The 23,287-nt window shown below is 46.9% G+C and overlaps 1 protein-coding gene across 1 annotated transcript in view; it reads right to left on the bottom strand.

The window, feature by feature from the left end:
- Positions 1-5,323: 5,323 nt before the first annotated feature.
- VOPP1 (VOPP1 WW domain binding protein) overlaps positions 5,324-23,287 on the bottom strand; it is a 133,640-nt gene continuing 115,676 nt past the window's right edge. Inside the window, exon 5 of the mRNA XM_060157489.1 lies at positions 5,324-6,725. Within this exon, the coding sequence (XP_060013472.1) occupies positions 6,535-6,725 (191 nt within the window). The 3' untranslated portion in view covers positions 5,324-6,534. The remainder of the gene's footprint in view (positions 6,726-23,287) is intronic.

Below are 23,287 nucleotides of genomic sequence, written 5' to 3'. Positions count from 1 at the left end.
ACGGTTCAGTTGAGGAAGCTGATGCTCAGAGTGCAGAATCCCTCACCGGAGGCTAACCAGTGAGTTTCAGCGGCAGAGATGCTTTGACTCCAGAGCCCATGATGAGTGCAGTGTGCTCTCTGAAGAATGAAAATGAGGACTCAGGTTGCCAGGTCTGGGCTGGTGCAAACACTTCAAGAGGTAGGATGTGTGCGTCCTCAAAGAACAGGGGAGAGGCTGCCCCAGACCGTGGTGCTGCCACCCGAATAATAAACTGAGGAAGGACATTCAGGAGAAGAGTGCCAGAGGTATTTGGGGGTGGACGGCTTAGAGTTTTACTTACTCCACTCGTAATACATATTTAAAGCTACATTTCATGTATCTATATACTTAATGCTATATATATTCAGTGCCACGTTTCTATATCATAAATATTTCATAAATATATTTATTTAATATATGCTATATTTCATGTTTTCTCCCCAACCTTCTCTTTTCCATGAGAGCTTAGTCTTGCCAGCCTTGGTCTTGCCAACCACACACCTTTCGAGAAGGTGCTTCTCACAGTTGGTAAGAGATTCATGTAATAAATGATACAAATTGAACAAAAATGGGGCTTCCGGCCCCTCCTCAAGTTGGTAGCTATGCATGGACCGTGGCTCATATGCAGTGCCTGCGAAGCCTGCTGGGACACGTCAGTACAATCTTCCTAATGGGAATATTTGCTGAAAGCCCAAAGAAAGGTACAGATGCTTCGAGCCAGCAATTTAAGTCTAAGGTTTTATTCTGAGGAAATAAATGTGGATGACCATTAAAAATGGTCACAAGCTCGCTCAGCACAGCATTGTCCATAATAGGGAAAAATTAGCAACAATTTTCGCAAAAAAAGCAAGTTGGAGAAATACATTAATACCGAAAAGTGAAACAAAACATGTATGTGGTAAAATTAGGAAGAAATGCAGGGGGTGGTAGGCGGCGCAGTGGAGCAGCTGCGCGGGGCGCCTCCGTCCTGTGTCCTGAGTGGCTTGCGTGTTCACGTGAGTACATCGCTCTGCAGCATCCGCGGTTATGCCAGCAAACTGAGAGGCGTCCCAAGAAAGCCTGGTTTTCCACGGCAGCCACCGTCCTGGGGGTTTGTAGGCGATCTCGGCCCGCACAGTCATCCGGGACTAGGCGTCCACGGCCCGGGGGGTCCGGGCTGGCGCGGGAGGGAGCGCCTCGGGGGGGCCCGGCGGGAGTTCAGGGCGACTCGGGTCCCCTGCGTCCTCACCCACCACCGGCCCGGCCCCTCGCCGCTCGCTCCCGAGCATCCGGCCGGCATCCACCATACGCCTTAGGCAAAAGTTACACTCATTATTCTGGGTGTGTAGAATACTTTGCTGTTTAAAAATGAAAAATAAAATGGAACGACCCCAAAATTAGATCGGAGTGTGTGGGTTAAATCACCTGCGGCGCAGCCGTGTGGTGGGGCGCTGTTTAATCATTGCAGGGAAGAAGCAGGAGACTATTTAAATGCCAGGAAAAATGCTAGCGGAAAGCGGGCTACGAAGGATCCCGCGGTGCACCTGTGTCGTCAGAGCGAGGGACCTGGAAAGCGACGGAAACACGCCCAGCTGCAGTCTCGGGATACTGGGGTCGCAGGTGATTTCTGTTTACCTTTTGCTTTGTGCTTTCCTGTACGGTCTTCATTTTAGATTAAAAATAAAGGCATGGGTTTGGTTTTGAGTAAAAAAATATCAGCAGGGACTTTGCCACGAAGGGCTAAGCAGGGTCCCCTCCTGGAGCCTCCCCGGGGCCGCCCCACCCGCTTCACGCAGGTGCCGCGCCCCAACCTGGCTCGGGGCGGGGCGGGGCTGGGGCGGGGCCCGAGGCCCAGTCTCCGGTCCCCTCTCTGGGCGGGCGATCTGGGCGCAGAAGCCGCGGTCCCAGGTCCCGGGCTCATCGCGGGGTGTCGCATGCGTCGCTGGCTGTCCAACTCGCACCACACCCTGGGCGCCTCCGTAGCCTCACTTTCCAGATGGGGAAACGGGGACACCAAGACGTCCCGTGCCCCCAGTCGTCAGGGCGACTCCGAGGCAGGGCGTCCGGAACGCCCGTCCATGTGCGCGTATGGTCCCTCGCGCGGCTCCACCGCGAGTTTTAAGCCAGGGCTCTCACCACAACACAGGGCGACGAGGACGGCACGGCGAGAGCAAGCGCAGAAGGTGGGCAGAGGGAGCCGGTCTCCAAGGTCAGCGCGCCCAGAGCGTCCTCCCCAGGCTCTGGGGTACTTGGCTGGCCGGGCACCGGCCTGAGCTAGGCGCGGACGTGCCTTCCCAGGGCTCCCCAGAACCGAACTACACGTGCCGGGCACTGGGGCCTTTGGGTACTTGAGGACGAGACAAACGGACCCTCCCCGCTCCGCCGCCTGGAGGGAGGGACCAGGCTTCGCATCTCCCCAGGGGAGCGCAGAGAAGGGGCGTGGAGAGCGGGACTGCCTGCCCGGGGACCTGGAGACAGGAGGCCTCCCGCCCACCAGACTCTGCCCTCGGTGGATCCTGTCACCTTCTTTCTGCCCCCCTCACCCCTCCACCCATCCAACTCCTGTACCTGCATCCTAGGGCCCAGTCCTAGACTCCGGTGAGAAAGGTCCTAGCTGCCTGTGAGTACAACCTTGTCACCTCTGAGGGGAGAAACTCATTCAAGGGCACGCGTGGTTAGCAGGTTCTGGGGGATGAGGGCTCTGGCGAGAGGACACGACTTCTGCAATCCGTATCCGCATCTCTTCTGCACCCACACGGGGGCACGCTGCTGACTTCCTCCTGACCATGACAGGCGTGACGAAGCCAACTACTGCCTTTCCCTCCCTACCCTTGCTTGATAGCAACTCACCTTCTATTTCAGAAATTACAATTCCTGATCTTGCACTTTTTTGCCTTGATAACTATTATGGACTTTTTGGAGTTCCGTGAAATTTGGGAGGGACAGACAAGAGTGAGTACTGTTTGCCATCTCCAGTCATGACCTTTGATGTGTAAATGACCTGCTCCCGTTTCACTGGGGGAAGCTGAGGACCAGCGGGTTGTCCAGTGAGGCGTCTAACTCAGCTCTGCGTTCCCCACCAGCAGGCAGGCTGGCTTCTTCTACCTTGTTTCCTGTCCTGTTTTAATATAGTAAATTATAAGACACTTCTTGATAAACATTATCCCAGTTGGTGATTCATCTAAAATACAGCCTAACTGTAGCAGCTATAGATCTGTGAGACAAATACAGTTTCTGACCAAATAGAGTTGGATTCTTTCTTTTTTTTAATATATTTATTTATTTATTTTTGGCTGCATTGGGTCTTCGTTGTTGCGCGCGGGCTTTCTCTAGTTGCGGCGAGCGGGGGCTACTCTTCTTTGTGGTGCGCGGGCTTCTCATTGCAGTGGCTTCTCTTTGTTGTGAAGCATGGGCTCTAGGTGCACAGGCTTCAGTAGTTGCAGCACGTGGGCTCAGTAGTTGTGGCACACGGGCTTAGTAGCTCCGCGGCATGTGGGATCTTCCCGGACCAGGGCTCGAACCCGTGTACCCTGCGTTGGCAGGCGGATTCTTAACCACTGAGCCACCAGGGAAGCCCTAGAGTTGGATTTTAAAATCAAGGCTCCCCTACCTATGCAAAGCACACTCAGGCCCCCAGATAATTAATATCAGTATTAGCTGTGAGTCCACATAATTAATGCTTCTGTCTTCCTATTCCGATAATTTTTTCCTTAGCTAGATATTTTAAATGTGTTGGTGAAACAAAAGTTCCTTATCTTCTTGGATAGCATCTAATTTCCAGTTCTCCTGAGACTGGGTGCGTTCCTCACGCACTCCACCCCACCCAGCTGAACTGAGAGCCCACTGTGCATCCTTCTTCAGAAACTTCGTCTCTCCCCTCTTTCCCACTCCCCAGCAAAAGCGTCAAAGCACACACCCAAATTTATTTTTATTTTGCATACATAGGAAACATGACCCTATCAAAAGAACAGAAAAGAGAAATAAGCCAAGTGTTACAAGAGGAAAAGCACGCACGGATCTGCTCCCAGCTCCTCCTGGCCACACCTGCTACGGAACTCTGTGGAACTTCACACACCAGGAGCTGGACCGGCTCCAGGCAGTGGGCACTGTCCACCGACAGCACGAGGGGAAACAGAATGGGCAAGAAATGTCACTGCGAGTGGAATTTCCACACACAGTGTCAGTGCCCACAGTAGTGGGTTCTCACCCCGGTTCAAGGGAAAACAAAATTTATCTCACACAAACATGAATATAAAATTGTTGAGTGCTACCTAAATCATTGTCTCAAGATCATTTGCTATCAAAAAGATAAACAAAATTTCGTCACGGACATTTGGGTGGCTACTCAGCTGCGCCCAGTCCAACACCAGGGGCAGCTCTCGGCGCGCTTCCTCCTCAGAACCGTAAAGGGAGAAACTGGACCTGAAAATGCAAAACGAATGACCTGGAGGAAGAGGACCTTCTGGACCCATGTAGTTGTCCTGGGTTGTAAACAGCAAATGTTGCGCTTTGTTGTCTCGTTCGAATCAAGGACTTGAGTGCGGGGAGGTACTGAAGTTGGGCCCAGGAGTTCGGAGGTCACACTCGGTGGTCAAAGACACCGGCAACAGCATCCGTGTTCACAGACTGTTTCCAAGGGGTTCATCTGGATCCAGGGGCGTCCTGTGGAATTCCCGGGGAGGCTCCCAGATTCCCCACCCTTAGAAAAGGTAAGTCACTGTGGCCCCATCCTGATTCCTCACTCCTACGCCACAGACGTGTCCCAGTAGAGCAGGGACACGGAGACTAGGGCTAGGGAATGAAAACCCTCAGTATCTACTCGGTGAGATGTCCTGACGCTCAGGTTCAATGAGTGACAACTCCTCAAGAGGCTCTGTTGAGTTCATTTCAAAAATAAGCACTCTGGGCTTCCCTGGTGGCGCAGTGGTTGAGAGTCCGCCTGCCGATGCAGGGGACGCGGGTTCGTGCCCCGGTCCGGGAAGATCCCACGTGCCGTGGAGCGGCTGGGCCCGTGAGCCATGGCCGCTGAGCCTGCGCGTCCGGAGCCTGTGCTCCACAATGGGAGAGGCCACAGCAGTGAGAGGCCCGCGTACCGCAAAAAAAAAAAAAAAAAAAGCACTTCACCCCACCACTACATATACAGGTATCTACATGTCTCGGCTATGCGGCTTTGCCCTTCCTGTACGTGACCTGTCAGGGCTCACTCTGGGTTTAAATACGTGATCGTGGGCAGTACTCACTACGCAGAGGAACAGGACCCCGGCCCCCTGACAACCCCAGGACTACCTGTGATCCCAGGGCCAGAGAGGTTTCTGAGCCAGCCTTTGCGTTTCCAACCAGATCTTCTTTATTCTAATTTTGATGAACTCATCATCAGTGAAATCTGTTCAGCCCTTTCTGAAGAGATCGCTCTGCAGTCCTGGGGTCTTGCGTTCCCGTCTCTTTCTTAGCAAGCTCCTCCTGTTTGGAGCCCGGCGTACACCTGCTGAGGCCAACCAGCCAGGGCCCAGGCCTGCCCAGCCCAGGCTCGAGCCACTGACTGCGCCCTGCCGGGACACCTCTCTCCAGAGGCTGACGTGGCTTCCCAGCCGGACGTGCCTGTCTGCTTTGAAAGCGTCCATCACAACGCACCGTCAGAGCTACCTCAGGGGAGGGCGCAGAGCTGCCTGGCCGTGATCCCAGGCCAGAGAGCTGCCGATGTCCAGGAAAGACTCCGAGTCTGACCTCAGGACAGGACTCCACGCCACCTTCCACAGGACACACTGAAAAGGGCTCGAACACTTTTTTCCCCAAGTCAGACCAAGAGCTCATCAAACGCAATGTCCGGTTGGAGGCAGGGGGCAATTTCCCATGAATTTAAATAACGTTCCTTAGTGACTTTCAGGTAACTATAGACAGCAGCTTGGCCTGACTCTGGATCCCCATCTCCTTGAGGTGCAAGCCATGCCCAGGGCTCTCCCCGCCCTGGCTGTGCAGAGGGCAGCTCTGGTCTTCAGGAAGGGGATGGAGAAGAGAGGGCTCCGCGGCTGCGCCGCCCACGCCTGTTTCTCTGAGAGCCTTTGGAAGAGGAAGACTGGCGGGCAAGGGGCTCACACAGCTGGCCCTGTGGTGCCTCATTTCAGACGGGCCACCTGCCGTGTGTGTGGCCTTCCGGGCGCCCTGGGCCCCTCCTCGCGTTCGCGCGTACTCACCTGCACGCGCCCTGCCTCACCTTCTGCCGGGGTCTCTCCCGTGAGGGTCTGGGTGCGCCACCCTTGGGGGTCAACCCTCGGGACTGTCCACTCGGCCAGAGCACAGATGACATTGGAAACAGAAGCAACAGAGGAGACACGGGGTGAATTCAAATACTGGTCCTCCAAGGAAAGCTTGAAAGGAAGCTGTGCTTGCTTTGAAGATATCAGAAAGGAATTTGCCCTTAGTGGCTCAGAAGACCATTCCTGGAGGTGAACAGTGATGGGGCGCCAGGGAGGGCGGGCGACAGCCTCCCCCGGCCTCCCCGGCCAGTTGCACAGGCAGGTGCCAGGCTGCTCCCGGCTACTTGGCCTTCACCACCTGTTCATAGGGGGGCGGTGGCGTGTTGCAGTAGGAAGGGGGCGGTGGGTAGGCCATGCTTCCCTGGGGTGAGTTGGGTTGGACCTGGAAAGCCATCGCCACAGGGTTCCCAGCAGGATTCACCCCTGGTCCTCCAGGGTCGGTGTAAAACGGCAGCCCCAGCTGCTGGGCTCCTGAAAGACAGGTAAGCAGATGTGAGCGCAGCAGAAAAAACCCACAGCCCATCACAGCCAGGGCCCAGACACAGCAGGGCACCCGGGATCAGGTGACGAGCAAAGGGGACATGCCAGCCCCGGCCTCCCGGAGCTTCTCCTCTACTGGATGCAGACAGCCAGAAAGCACCACAACCCAAGAGGGTGTCTAAGTGATGGAGGGACATTGGCGGGATCAGGCTGAGTGACACGCAGGGCAGCCCTGCCAAGACCTCGGGGAGGTGCACCAAAAAATTACCAACGGAGAGGGCCGAGTGTCCCTTACAGCCTAAACAGCCTGGGCGTGGAAAGGTGAGTCAACTCAGAGAGAACCGAAAAGAGGACCCTGTGTTCCCGAATCTCGGCCAGAATCATCACCGGCACCTCCACGCACTTTCTGAGAACAGTTTGCTGAAGGATCAGCTCCACTCTCACCTGCTGGATTAACGTTTAATCAGGGCAGAGTACCTGTCATCCAGGTGAACCCAGTTCCCAGATAAGGCGACGACCTACGGGGCGGATGCCAGCGGGGTGGGCTGACATGTCTGTGGACTCTCTCCCTGCCCTGGATGCTGCAGGAGAAGGATGCTCTTGTCTCAGGGAGAGGCTGTAGGATGCAGGCTGAGCCCTGCTGCGTGCAGGGCACGGGGGTCCGGTGACAAGAGGGAATATACTGGTCACCCTGCCCCAAATCTAGCCCTAACTCTCTCTCTCTCTCTCTCTTTTTTTTTTTTTTGTGGTACGCAGGCCTCTCACCGCTGTGGCCTCTCCCGTTGTGGAGCACAGGCTCCGGACGCGCAGGCTCAGCGGCCATGGCTCACGGGTCCAGCCGCTCCACGGCATGTGGGATCTTCCCGGACCGGGGCACGAACCCACGTCCCCTGCATCGGCAGGCGGACTCTCAACCACTGCGCCACTGGGGAAGCCCCCTAACTCTCATGTTAACAGTAGAAATACCTGAGCTGCTGCTTTGGAGCCTATTCCTTAGATCTGCTTTTTCTGATCGTGTTGACATGACAGGATACTGACTAAACAATTAAAGAATCAAGAAGAGAAACTGTGGGCTCCGGGTTTTATGTGGGCTGGGCTAAGTTCACGAGTGAAATCAGGTGTATCTGAGTTAGGCCTCATTCAACCCAGGAGACACTCGGGCACCAGAGAGGTCGTCTCTGTGTGTGTATCGTGTGGGGTCTTTTTTTGTGCAAATCTTCCTCTGCCACAGTTTAACTGAATAAAGGTCAGATTCCCGGAAAGATGCCCACCGAGGTGTGCAGGAGGTCTTGGAAATCTACAAGTGTGCTGAAGGAGAGAGTACAGGACAGAAACACCTGGCCAGAGAGGCACTCAAGGGTGTCGGGAGGCCAGCCATCAGCCACAGGTGGCACCTTCATCAGCGCCTGCCTCGTCTCACACCTGTGTGGCCCAACAGACGGCACCTGCTTCTCCTGGTGCAGCTTGCCTGCTGCCAGGAGACGGGCTCGTTTACAAGACATGTTTGTATACAAGCCCGTGACCAGCCAGGACCGTGCGCTTCTCAAGGGCAGAGATTATATTTTATTTATCTCTGAATCCCTTTATATTTTATACAAATAAAAAGTTAAAGATGAATAAAAAGAGGCTAATGTAATAGTCCGGGAAAGACACAATGGAAGCCTCTGAATATGAGAGAAGAAATGGGGACGAGAGAACGAGAGAGGGGCCCAGGAGGTGTATCCAAGGACCCGGGACCAGCTCAGTGTGGAGCGCGTCGGGAGGAGGAGAGGTCTGCGTCGGAAAGGCCCGGCTCCTGGTGTTGATAAGGGGCCCACCAGGCGAGAGAGGGGACAGAGGAAAAGGGCAGGGCCCGCGGGAGCCCAGGCAGCTCTGGGGGCCTTCTTTGTGGAATTGGCAGCACAGACGTGGCCTTGGCCGAAACCTCCCAGGAGGAGTGTGTAGAAGGGCCAGAGAACGGCTGGGGAGAGCAGCGCAGACAAGGCCAGCAGTCAGACGAGGAGAAACACAGGAGGCGTAGGCGGCAGCAAAGAATGAAGGGAGAATGCGAGGAAAGAGTGAAGCAGTGAGGCGGGAGCTGTGTCACCGGGCGGGGTTCAGGAGGGGACAGGGCAGCACCGCGCCTTCTCAGCCCACAGGACATTCGGGATTTCTGGCCAGCGGTTTCAGCACCATGGCTGGCACAGAAGCCCAGCTGCCGGGGCAAACAGCTGCTCCAGGGTAAGCGGTGAAGACCAGAGGGGAGGGGTGGTGGCTAAAGGGATGCACGACAAGGGCAGACATGTTTTGTTTTGTTTTTTTATTATTTAAAAAACTGCTTTAAGGGACTTCCCTGGTGGTGCAGTGGTTAAGAATCCGCCTGCCAATGCAGGAGACACAGGTTCGATCCCTGGTCCAGAAGGATACCACATGCCGCGGAGCAACTAAGCCCGTGCGCCACAACTACTGAGCCTGCCCTCTAGAGCCCGTGAGCCACAACGACTGAGCCTGCCCTCTAGAGCCCGTGAGCCACAACGACTGAGCCTGCCCTCTAGAGCCCGTGAGCCACAACGACTGAGCCTGTGTGCCACAACTACTGAAGCGCACGTGCCTAGAGCCTGTGCTCCACAACAAGAGAAGCCACCGCAATGAGAAGCCCACGCACTGCAACGAATAGTAGCCCCGGCTCACCGCAACTAGAGAAAGCCCACGCACAGCAACAAAGACCCAACGCAGCCAAAACAAAACAAACAGAAAAAAACTGCTTTAAATTAAGGTACAGTTGATTTACAAGATTATATTAGTTTCAGGTGTACAACACAGTGATTCTAAATTTTTATAGATTATACTCCATTTAAAGTTATTACAAAATAATGGCTATATTTCCCTGGGCTGTACAATATATCCTTGTTTATTATTTTAGACATAGCAGTTTGTACCTCTTAACCTCCTACCCCTATCTTGCCCCTCCATCCTTCCCTCTCCCCACTGGTAACCACTAGTTTGCTCTCTATGTCTGTGAGTCTGCTTCTGTGTTGTTATATTCATTCGTTGTATTTTTTTAGATCCCACATATAAGTGATAACAGACAGTATCTGTCTTTCTCTGTCTGACTTACTTCACTTAGCATAATACCCTCCAGGTCCATCCACATTGTTACACATGGCAAAAATTTATTCTTTTTTATGGCTGAGTAGTAGTCCATTGTGTGTGTGTGTGTGTGTGTGTGTGTGTGTGTGTGTGTGTGTGTGTAATGCAGTATATATACATCTACACACACATATACACCAGGTCTTCTTATCCGTTCATCTGTTGATGGACACTTAGTTTACTTCCGTATTTTGGCTACTGTACATAGAGCTGCTAAGAATACTGGGTGGCATGTACTTTTCAAATCAGTGTTTTCATTTTCTTTGGACGTTTTATCCAGGAGTAGAACTGCAGGATCATTTTATTTCTATTAGTTCTATTTTTAGTTTTTTGAGGAACCTCCATGCTGTTTTCCATAGTGGCTGCACCAACTTATATTCCCACCAGCAGTGCACAGGGTTCCCTTTTCTCCACATCCTCGCTAACTTGTTGATGTTAGCCATTCTGACAGTGATATCTCGGTGTGACTCTGATTTGCATTTCCCTGGTGATCAGTGATGCTGAGCGTCCTTTCACGTGCCTATTGGCCATCTGGATATCTTCTCTGGAAATATGTCTATTCAGGTCTTCTGCCCATTTTTTAATCAGGTTGTTTGGTTTTTTTGTTGTTGAGTTGCATGAGTTCTTTATATATTTTGGATATTAACCCCTTATATATGATTTGCAAATATTTTCTCCCATTCAGAAGGTTCCCTTTTTGTTTTGACGATGGTTTCCTTCCCTGTTAAAAGCTTTTTAGTTTGATGTAGTCCCATTTGTTTATTTTTGCTTTTGTTTCCTTTGCCTTAGGAGACAGATCCAAAAACAATATTGCTAGGACTTATGTCAAAGAGTGTTCTGCTTTACGTTGTCTCCTAGGAGTTTTATGTTTCAGGGCTTACGTTTAGGTCTTTAATCCATTTTGAGTTTATTTTTGTATGTGGTATGAGAAAATATTCTAATTTCATTCTTTTACATGTAGCTGTCTAGTTTTCCCAGCACCACTTACTGAAGAGACTGTGTTTTCCCCACTGTATATTCTTACGGCAGAAGTATTTTTAAGGATGGGAAATGCTTGAGTGCGTTTATAGAGGTAGGGGCAGAAGTACAGGAAAGAGAGAGGATTTCTACAGAGAATATAAGCTCAATGATGGCAGGGACCTTATAAGCCTGGTTCAACATTTGAACCCCACTGTCTAGCAAAGAGCCTGGTACACAGGAGGGCACCCAACACGTCCTGTCAATTGGGCAGAGAGAAGCAGCACACAGGGACCCACAGTTCCGTGCGTGGGAAGAAGGACCCGGCGCTCACACAGGCAGCCTCTGTACTGCGTGCCACTGCGGGTCGGTGATTTGAGCAGACACATTCCCAAGTCCTCAAAGAAGAGATGCTCACAGACAGTAGCAAAATGGTGACAAAGAGCGGCACAGCCAACTGGCATGGGATTCAAAGTAGCCGGGACTGTAAGGGTACAGAAATGATGGCCAGGAGACAAGGGGACACCTGCACCATCTCCCTAACTTAGCGGGGGCGGAATGTGGGAGAAGAGAACTTGCCCTTCCATTCTGAAGGCTTACGGTAGATGGTTTAGTTAGAGAAAGAAAAGACAGAGCGTCTGTGAAGAAGCTGGAGTGAGAGGAAGACTGTTTCTCCAGGAGATAGAGAGGAAAGGACCAGGAGAAGTGGGCACAATGGCTGCAGCCACACCGCTGCCCCGCTGTTCCCTCACCTGCATTGCATCCCTACCCTCTGCGGAGGGCGCGGCGGGGACAGCAAGGGTATCGGCATTGCATCCACTTTCCTGAAGACACGGAGGCTCAGCGAGACAAAACGTGCCAAGGCCACACAACTGCCACATGGAGGCGCTGGAATTTGCAGCCAGCAGCGTACTGGCAAGCCCAGGCTCTTTCCACTGCGGCGCGTGTCTCACAACGGGGTGAGGAAATGGGGGAAGAAGTTCCGGCTAAAGAGGGACGGGCAAAACCAGAGAAGGCTGGTGACGTGAGGGACCGACATTCTGGGCGCCATCCCAGGACTAAGGGCTTGGCTGGGGGCTGTCACGGCCCAGGCTCCCCGGGCTCCACCACCCGCCCCGGGCTGCGCTCTTAAGCCGGCCACAGCCGCCTTCTCCAGAGACTTGAAGTGATTCCACCCCTTGCAGCCATCGTCTCTTCCTCCTTGAGAGTTTCTGTGCGATTTGAGAGGGAGCCCTAGATTCAGCAGAGATGCGTCGACTGACAAGCACCCCAACCGAGCGGACACACTGTTCAATTCAGTTTCCCAAGATTTTTGTATTTCTGATCATTAAACATGATCCAATATAATTTTACTTCGGTTACACTAGTTCTACAAGTTATACTAGCTTTACAAAACAAATTAGGTGGATTTCCATAATTTTCTATACTTGTAGTAATTCATAAGCATTGACATGAACTGTTTCTTAAAAGAGTTTCAAAGATACCATCTGCCAAAGGAGCGCCTGGCCGCCAAGCGTTCTTAACGACGACCCTGCCGCCACTCAGCCCAGCTCACCGGCCAGTAAGTCATGAGGAGATAAGCTAGGCCAACCTTTCCCTGGGATGCAGAAGAACCTGGCTGGCCACAGAGAACGTGGTGGGAACGCAGGGGAGCCGATGACCGCCTGAGAAAGACCGAGTGGCCTGCCAGCAATGGGTCCGCCGGGTCCCAGAGCCCTGCTGTCTGATTCCATCCGTTCTGATTCCATCCGTTCCCCGCGCCTTTACAATCAGCCCAGCTCAGAGCTGGCTCCAGTGTTCTCTTCCTCCACACGCTGCCTGTGTTCTCACGGTTTAATCAGAGCCCAGGCGCTACACCCACCTCCTCCAGCCAGGCTGCTTCTCAAGGTTCAGGCAGGTTTCTCAAACACATTCCAGCAGACACGGAGCTCACCCCTCCACCCGTGACTCGAATGTCCTGTATTCATTCCCCTCCATGTCACCACAGCCACCAATGCACTCACAGGACAATAAGCTGAGTTCCCTTACGAGGGATAAAAGAAGTCCTACCTGTTTCAAAGTCTCATTTCTCACCACCCTGCCACATTCTTTACCTCCCAACAACAACCCAATTGCTTACACCCTGCCCACCTCTCCCTCACCCTCGTCAGAGAGCAGCTCCTGGGCATCCAACGTGCAGACCACTCCTCCTGGGAAGTCCTTCCCCATCTTCACACCACTGCTCCCCGGCCTCTCATCGGGTCAATTCCCATTTATCTTTCAAGTCTCAAATCAGAATCACAGCTCACTGACTCTCACCTCGATCCTAGCTGGATTAGGTACCCCGTCCTCTTAGCACCCAGAACAAAGTCTACACATCGGCACCACAGTGCAGTAGAATACTTTGAGTCTCTGCACCTGAGGAGAGGATTCCACTCACCTGGGAACCCTCAGAGCCCAGAGCAGCCCCTGGCATTGCAGCAGACGTTCCATCCATATGTGAGATGCTCAATGGAAGAAGGGACGAATGGTGACTCTGATCTGGACTTTGCCTCTGCCGCACCGTGCTGGACACACACGGCAGCTTCCTGAGACAGGCCTCTTCCTGATGCAACGCGGAGAACTGGCTGCCCAGCCCAGCAAGCCTGCACCAACCCCACCCGTTGCCCTTGAGGACAGAAGCATTTGAAGGGATGATGGGGGGTCTGGGGCTGTGATCTTTGTACCAGAGGTGTGCTGCAGATGTGTCTGGAATATTCATGCAGTGTGGTCACTCACACCAGAGGATAACGAGAAACAGTGGCAAATGGGTCCAATTTAACTGTTATTTTTATGTTAACAGTCACAACTCATGGATATTGCTGGGAACTGGAAGGATGGGGTCAAAACATCTGAGCACCTTAGAATATGAAAGAAATAGAACAGATGGGAGGTGGATAAATTAGGTACTTGTCAAGAACATAAACCCTGAGGTGAACAAACACAGGGATGGAACTTGCTAGAAAGACTGGTTGAGGGCACAGGCAATAGGAACGGAGCCTGTACCCTCGTGGTGAGTGTGACGGCTACCCGCGCTAGATGGGGCACCAGCTGGCAGAGAGGACGAGGGGGTCCCAGACATTCAATACGCTTTGCTCGTTTGGCTAAAGCAGAACCCTTGACAAGACACTGACCTGGCTGAGCATTCAAGCTCCCACAGAGAAGCTTGAATGCTTCTCTGGAGACAGACTCAGTTCTGACTCACTCAGGGAGGTGGAGGGAAGAAGACATCATCGTATGAGTGAAAACCACAGACAGGGGAGGCCAGGCAAGAACGGGTATGTGCCACAGACTTGAGAGAGATCATTTCAAAAATGTCCCCCCAGATCTATACATGATTGAATGGCAAACGACTCTGGAGTCGAAAGCATTTTAAAATCATAATCAATCAATGGAACAGGATAGAAAGTCCAGAAATAAACCCCCACACCTATGGTCAATTAATCTACGACAAAGGAGGCAAGAATATACAATGGAGAGAAGACAGTCTCTTCAATAAGTGGTTCTGGGAAAACTGGACAGCTACATGTAAAAGAATGAAATTAAAACATACTTTCACACCATACACAAAAATAAACTCCAAGTGGATGAAAGACCTAAATGTAAGGCTGGATACGATACAACTCTTAGAGGAAAACATAGGCAGAACACTCTTTGACACAAATCGAAGCAAGATCTTTTTCAATCCACCTCCTAGAGAAATGAAAATAAAAACAAAAATAAACAAATGGGATCTAATTAAACTTAAAAGCTCTTGCACAGCTAAGGAAATCATAATCAAAGTGAAAAGACAACCTTCAGAATGGGAGAAAATATTTGCAAACGAAGCAACCGACAAGGGATTGACCTCTAAAATATACAAACAGCTCATGCAGCTCAATATCAAAAAAAACAACAACTCAATCAAAAAATGGGTGGAAGATCTAAATAGACATTTCTCCAAAGAAGATATACAGGTGACCAAAAAGCACATGAAAAGATGCTCAACATCACTAATTATTAGAAAAATGCAAATCAAAAGTACAATGAGGTATTACCTCACATCAGTCAGAATGACCATCATCAAAAAATCTACAACAAGAAATGCTGGAGAGGGTGTGGAGAAAAGGGAACCCTCCTACACTGTTGGTGGAAATGTAAATTGGTGCAGCCACTATGGAGAACAGTACAAAGGTTCCTTAAAAAACTAAAAATAAAACTACCATATGACCCAGCAATCCCACTCCTGGGCATTTACCCGGAGAAAACCATAATTCGAAAAGACACATGCACCCCAATGTTCACTGCAGCACTGTTTACAATAGCCAGGAAAGGAAGCAACCTAAATGTACATCAACAGAAGAATGGATAAAGAAGCAGTGGTACATGTATACGATGGAATATTACTCAACCATAAAAAAGAATGAAATAATGCCATTTGTAGCAACATGGATGGGCCCAGGGACTGTCATACTGAGTGCAGAGAAAGACAAATATCATATGATATCGCTTATATGTGGAATCTAAAAAAAGGGTACAAATGGGCTTATGTACAAAATAGAAACAGAGTTACAGATGTAGAAAACCAACTTATGGTTACCAGGGGGTAAGGGTGATAGGGATAAATTGGGAGATTGGGATTGACATGTACACACTACTATATATAAAATAGATAACTAATAAGGACCTACTGTATAGCACAGGGAACTCTACTCAATACTCTGTAATGGCCTATATGGGAAAAGAATCTAAAACAGGTGGATATATGTATATGTATAACTGATTAACTTTACTGTACACTTGAAACTAACACAACATTGTAAATCAACTATACTCCAATAAAAATTTTTTTAAAATAATAAAATTATCATTTCAACTCCATAATCGCAAATAAGCAGGGTGATAAGAAAAATTTCAAAAGTCCCAGGGCTTCCCTGGTGGCGCAGTGGTTGGGAGTCCGCCTGCCAATGCAGGGGACGCGGGTTCGTGCCCCGTTCCGGGAGGATCCCACATGCCACGGAACGGCTGGGCCCGTGAGCCATGGCCGCTGAGCCTGTGCGTCCGGAGCCTGTGCTCCGCAACGGGAGAGGCCACAACAGTGAGAGGCCCGCGTACCGCAAAACAAAAAAAAAAGCAAGCCCATGTGACTGATCCTACACAACAAAATTGAAAGTGGGAATATCCTCAGAAACAAACACAGAATGGAATCAGGTAAAATAAAGCCCAGCAGAGCTGAAGCTTGGTACAGACTCTGAACCAAAGAAAGAACCTTTTAAGTATATATGCATGGGGGGTTAAAGAAGATTCAGAAACAAAGCAAATGGGCAAGAGAAAGACCTCCAATCTTATTCTCTGTCAAAGCGAATGATTTGCAAACTGAAATAGAGATTGAAACATGAGTGAGAGAAAATGAAACTCCGAGATAAGTCAGAACTGACTGGGCTTTGGGGAGAGCATTCAGATGGCCTGACTGACACAGTACCACACTGTAGAAAGTAAGGAAGGAAACCTGTATTTAAACCCTATAGTAATACTATGAGGTATATATTATTTACTCCCAATTTATAGATTCAAAAGCTGATGGCCAAAGATATTATGTAACTTGCCCAGGGATCTTCTCCCACTGGACACTGCCGGATCTGTAAGCCCCGAGGGGTCCATCCCGCAGCCCAGGATGTGTAGAGGCGGCAGTGAGGACAGATGGCAGCAAGGGGACCGACCTGAGCTCCAGCATGCTGCTAAGCATGAAGGTAAACCAGGAGCCTCCGTCTTTGTGATTTTTTTGTCACAAGAGATTACTCTTAAAAATAATTTTAGGCTGGCTGAATTAGGAGGGTGTGTGTTACTTGCAACCAGAACACCTGAGCTAATTCTTGCAGAGCACATTCTCATGAGCAATAGACAAGCGTCCCCCCTTCATAACTTGCCCCCTTTCCTCTAAGCCTTCTGGTTTAATTTTGTTTAAGGTTGCATCTATTCATTTTGCTAAATTGTCTCAGCTACTAAAAATACTTTTTCAGTTCATCCTCCAGGATTTTTTTAGGTATATAACGATACACTGTTTACAAAGAGAGTTTTGTTTCTCCTTCCTAATGATTAAGTATTTTCATGTTAATACTTAAGCCAAGAATTTCTAGAACAGTGTTAAACATTGATACTAAATATCCTAATTTTATTACTTTTACTGTTACACTAAGTATGTTGTTGGCAGCAGGTCTACAGTACAAAGTGAATTCATTAGACAATTACTAAACATTCCCACAGGGACTTCCTTGGTGGTCCACAGGCTAAGACCCCGTGCTCCCAATGCAGGGGGCCTGGGTTTGATCCTTGGTCAGGGAGCTAAATCCCACATGCAGCAACTAAAGGTCATGCATGCTGCAACTAAGACCCAGCACAGCCAAATAAATAAATAAATAATTTTAAAAATATACATTAAAAAAAAGTCATTGCTGGTAACACTGGGCTTAGCATGTATCATTGAGGACTTGGTCCTCACCTCCAAGGACCCCAAACACACACTCTAAGTCTCTGTTATATTAAGAAAGCGCCTTACGTTTCTAGATGTACTACAGTTTACATTACTACTTTTGAGTTTTGATAAGAAATGTATATTGAACTTTGTCAACAGCCTTTTCAGCATCTACTGAGATACTCACTGATCTTTTCAAAAATTAAAACAAACCTAGAGAATGTTTATTGGTTATAAACAAATGACTCAAACCTGAGATCAGTTGATGGACATTTTAGGTTCAAGCAAAACAGCACTTTCACCGCTCCATGTTTTCAATACCACAAAGCGCTCACCATAAGTCGTCTCCATCCATCACCATACAGTTGGCCCCTTCACCCATTTTGCCCACAGTGCTTCCCCTCTGGTAACCACTAATCTGTTCTCTGTATCTATGATTTGGCTTTTGTTTTATTTTGTTTGTTCATTTGTTTTGTTTTATTAGATTTTACATATGAGTGAAATCATACAGTTTTTGTCTTTCTTCATCTGACTTATTTCAAAAAGCATAATATCTTCAAGGTATTCCTATGTTGTTACAAATGGCAGGATTTAATTCTTCTTTTATGGCTGAGTTGTATTTCATTGTGTATATTATATATACCACATCTTTATTCATTCATCCACTGATGGGCACTTAGGTTGTGTCCATGTCTTAGCTATTGTAAATAATGCTGCAGTGAACATAGGGGTGCATAATCTTTTTGACTTAGAGTTTTCATGTTATTTGGATAAAAACCCAGAGGTGAAATAGCTGGGTCATATGATAGTTCTATTATTAATTTTTTGCGAAATCTCCATACCGTTTTCAATAGTGGCTGCACCAATTTACATTCCCATCAACAGTGCACGAGGGCTCCCTTTTCTCCCCATCCTCTCCAACATTAGTTATTTTTTGTCTTTTCAATCATAGCCATTGTAACAGGTGTAAGGTGATATCTCATTGTGGTTTTGATTTGCATTTCCCTAATAATTAATGATGGCTAACATTTTTCTTTTCTTGTGGTACGCGGGGCCCTCACCGCTGTGGCCTCTCCCGTTGCGGAGCACAGGCTCCAGACACGCAGGCCCAGTGGCCATGGCTCATGGGCCCAGCCGCTCTGCGGCATGTGGGATCCTCCCGGACCGGGGCACGAACCCACGTCCCCTGCATCGGCAGGCGGACTCCCAACCATTGTGTCCACCAGGGAAGCCCCCGCTAACATTTTTTCATGTGCCTATTGGCCATCTGTATGTCTTCTTTGGAAAAATGTCTGTTGAGATCTGCCAACTTTTAATCAGATTTGGTTTTTGTTGTTGGGTGTATGAGTTCTTTGTATATTTTGGATATTAACCCCATATTGGATATATGATTTGCAAATATCTTCTCCCATTCAGCAGGTTGTCTTTTTGTTTTGATGATAGTTTCCTTCACTGTGCAGAAGCTTTTTAGTTTGATGTTGTCCCATTTGTTGATTTTTGATTTTGTTTCTCTTGCCTTTGAATTTAGATCCACAAAAACGTCACTAAGATAGATGTCAATGAGGTTACCACCTATGTTTTCTTCTAGGAGTTCTATGGTTTCCTCTTATATTCAAGTCTTTAATAAAATTTGAGCTAATTTTTGTATATGGTGTAAAACAGGGGTCTTTTGCATGTGGCTGTCCAGTTTTCCTAACTGCATTTATTGCAAAAGATTATCCTTTCTCAATTGTATGTTCTTTGTCATAATTTAATTGTGCATATATGTGTGGGTATATTTCTGGGCTCTCTACTCTGTTCCATTCACCTATGTGTCTGTTTTGACTACTGTAGCTTTGTAGTATAGTTTAAAATCAGGGCACGTGATACGTCCAGCTTTTTTCTTCTTTCTCAAGATTGTTTTGGCTATTTGGGATCTTTTGTGTTTCTATACAAATTTTAGAATTATTTGTTCTAGTTCTGTGAAAAAAATGCCATTGGAATTTTGATAGGGACTGCAATGAACCTGTTGATTGCTTTGGGTAGTATGGACATTTTAACAACATTAATTCTTCCAGTACATAAACATGGAGTGTTGTTCCCTTTATTTGTGTCTTCTTCAATTTCTTTCATCAGCATCTTATAGCTTGTAGTGTATAGGTCTTTCACTTCCTTGGTTAAATTTATTCCAAGGTATTTTATTCTTTTTGAGGCAATCATAAATAGGGCTGTTTTCTTAATTTCTCTTTCTGTTAGTTTATTAGTATATCATTGAGGACTTGATCCTTGCCTTCAAGGACGCTCAAGGAACACATACTCTAAGTCTTTATTATATTAAGAAAAAGACTTACATTGCTACTTACATTACTAGTTAAAACTACGTTATTAGCTTTGAAAGAGTTTCGGTGAGGAATGTATATTAAATTTTATCGACAGCCTTTTCAGCATCTACTGAGGTACTTGTTGCATTTCTCGTTGCCTTTTTGTTATTGTAAAATACACATAACATAAAATTTACCATCTTAACCATTTTTAAGTATACAATTCAGTGGCATTAAATACACTCACATTGTTGTGCAACCATCACCATGATACATCCCCATAACTCTCTTCATCTTGTAAAACTGAAAATCTACATCCATTAAATAGTAACTTCCCCAAAATCCACTCCCTCAAGCCCTAGACAACCACCATTACATTTTCTGTCTTTATGATTCTGACTACTCTAAGTACCACATATAAGTGGAATCATACAGTATTAGTCTTGTGATTGGCTTATTGCACTTAGAATAATATCTTCAAAATTCATCCATGTTGTAGCATATCAGAATTCCTTCCTTTTTAAGGCTGAATAATATTCCATTGTGTGTATTTGCTTATCCATTCATCAGTTGATGGACAATTGGGTGCTTCCACAGTTTAGTAATTGGGAATAATGCTACTATGAACATGAGTGTACAAATATCCCTTCGAGATTCTGCTTTCAATTTTTCTGGGTATGTACCCAGACGTGGAATTGCTGGATTGTATGGTAATTCTATTTTTAATTTTTTGAGGAACCTCCATACTGTTTCCACAGTGGCTGTACTGTTTTACATTCCCACCAGCAGTGCAAAAGGTTCCAATTTCTCCACATCCTTGCCAACACTTGTTTTCTGCTTTTTGATAGTAGCTATCTTAATGGGTGTGAGGTGGTATCTTGTAGTTGTTGTTTTTTTTTTTTTTGGCTGCATTGGGTCTTCGTTGCTGCGCATGGGCTTCCTCTAGCTGTGGCGAGCAGGGGATACTCTTCGCCATGGTGCGTGGGCTTCTCATTGTGGTGGCTTCTCTTGTTGCGAAGCGTGGGCTCCAGGCATGTGGCCTTGCGTAGTTGTGGCTCACAGGCTCCAGATCGCAGCCTCAGTAGTTGTGGCGCACGGGCTTTGTTGCTCCGCAGCACGTGGGATCCTCCTGGACCAGGGCTCGAATACATGTCCCCGGCATCGGCAGGCGGATTCTTAACCACTGCCCCACCAGGGAAGTCCCTATCTTGTAGTTTTGATTTGTATTTCCCTAATGATTAGTGAGCATCTTTTCATGTACTTGCTAACCATTCGTATCTTCTCCGGAGAAATGAGCATTCAATTCCTTTGCCCATTTTTGAATAGGGTTGTTTTATTTTTTCATTGTTGAATTTTAGGAGTTCTATATTTAATCTGGATATTAATTGCTTATCAAATATATGATTTGCAAATATTTTCTCCTATTGTGGAGGTAGCCTTTTAACTCTATAGTGTCCTTTAATGCACAATTTTAAAAATTTTTCATGAAGTCCAATTTGCCTGTTTTTTTATTTTATTACCCACACCTTTGGTATCATGTCCAAGAAATCACTGCTGACTCTAATGTTCAGACACTTTGTCCTTGTTTTCTTCTAAGAGTTTTATTGTTTTAAGTCTTACATTTAGGACCTTGATCCACTTTGAGTTAATTTTTGTATATGGTGTTAGGTAAGGGTCCAACTTGATCCTTTTGCATGTGGATATTCAGTTTTCCCAGCACCATTTGTTGGAAAAGACTGTCCTTTCCCCATGGAGTGGTCTTGGTACCCTTGTCAAAAAACATTTGACCATACGTGTGAGGGTTTACTGTTGGGTTCTCTATTCTATTCTGTTGGTCTGTATGTCTGCCTTTATGCCCTCATCAGACTGTTTTGATTAATGTAGCTATGTAGTAAATTTTGAAATCAGGAAGTGTGAGTCCTCCAATTTTTTCTTCTTTTTCAAGACTGTTTCAGCTATTTGGGGTCCTCTGAGATTCCATATTAATTTTAGGATGGGTTTTTCCTACCTGGAAAAAAATCATTGGGATTTTAATTGGATTTGCATTGAATCTGTAGATCATATCGGGTGGTACTGACATTTTAACAATACTGTCTTCCAATCAATGAACATAAAATCTGTTTCCATTTATTTACATCTTTGAAAATTTCTTCAGGCAATGTTTTATAGTTTTCATTGTACAAGACTTTCACCTTCTTGGTTAATTAATTCCTAATTATTTTCTTCTCCTTGATGTTATTACTAATGGATTTTTTGGGTAATTCCCTTCTCACATTGTTCGTGTATAGAAACTTAACTGATTCTTGTGTGTTGACTTTGTGTCCTGCTACTTTGCTGAATTCATTTATCATTTCTAACAGTTTTGTTTTCTAGAGTCCTTATGTTTTACTACACACAAGATCATATTAGCTGCAAAGAGAGACAATTTGACTTCTTTCTCTCTAATTTTGATGTCTTTATTTTTCTTGCTTTATTCCTTTGGCAAGAATTTCCAGCACTATGTTGAAGAGAAACGGTAAAAGCAGGTATCCCTTGCCTTGTTCCTGATCTTTGAGAAAAAATTTTCAGTCTTTCACCATCAGGTATGATGTAAGCTGTGAGTTTTTCATATATGGATTTTATGAGGTAGTTTTATGAGGTAGTTTCTATTCCTAGTTTATTGAGTGTTTTGATCATGAAAGAGTGTTCCATTTTGTCATTTTTTCTGCATCAATTGATAAAATCATTTCTTTCCTTCATTATGTTGACAGGATGTATTACTCCAACCAATTTTTATATGTTGAACCACGCTTACATTACAAGAAATGTTTGCTACTATTTTGTTGAGGATTTTTACATCAATGTTGATCAAGGACATTGGCCTGTAATTTTTTTTTTTTTTGGTAGTGTCTTTGTCTGGCTTTGGTATCAGGATAATGCTGGCCTCACAGAATGAGTTAAGAAATGTTCCTACCTCTTCAATTTGGGGGGAAAGTGTGAGAAGGATTGATATTAGTTCTTCTTCAAATATTTGGTAAAATTCACCACTGAAGCCATTAGGTCCAAGGCTTTACTTTGTTTGGAGTTTTCTGATGACTGATTCAGTCTCCTTACTAGTTATAGGTCTATTCAGACTTTTGATTTCTTCATGATTTAGTCTTGGTAGGTTTTATGTTTCTAGAAATTTGTCCTATCTAATTAACCCAATTTTTTGCTGTACAATTGTTCTCTCGTATAATCATTTTTATTTCTGTAGAATTGGTAGTAATGTCCTACTTTCATTTCTGATTTTAGTAGTTTATGCCTTGTATTTTTCTTCCTAAGGGAAAAATATATATATATAGCTACCCAGCTCTCTTTTGGTTACTATTTAAAGATAAGGAATATATTTTCCTTCCTTTCATTTTCAACCTGTTTGTGTTTTGGGGTCTGAAATGTACGATGCAGTGAATGATACAAATTCAGTAGAAACCATACTTTGAATTTTGATCTTTTCCTGGGCTAGTGATATGTGATAAGATCCTCTCTCATGACTCTGGACAGTGGCAGCTAACCACAGCTCCCAGTCAGCCATGTGATCACAGGGGTAAAGAGCTGGTTCACTCACAACCATTCTGTACCCAGACAGCCATTCTGTTTTTCACTTTCTGTACAGTATTCAATAAATTACATGAGATATTCACACTTTATTATTAAATAGGCTTTGTGTTAGATGATTT

This window comes from Lagenorhynchus albirostris, chromosome 8 (assembly GCF_949774975.1).
Source record: "Lagenorhynchus albirostris chromosome 8, mLagAlb1.1, whole genome shotgun sequence".
Lineage (NCBI taxonomy): Eukaryota > Metazoa > Chordata > Mammalia > Artiodactyla > Delphinidae > Lagenorhynchus > Lagenorhynchus albirostris.
This window is presented reverse-complemented; position numbering and strand designations above follow the sequence as displayed.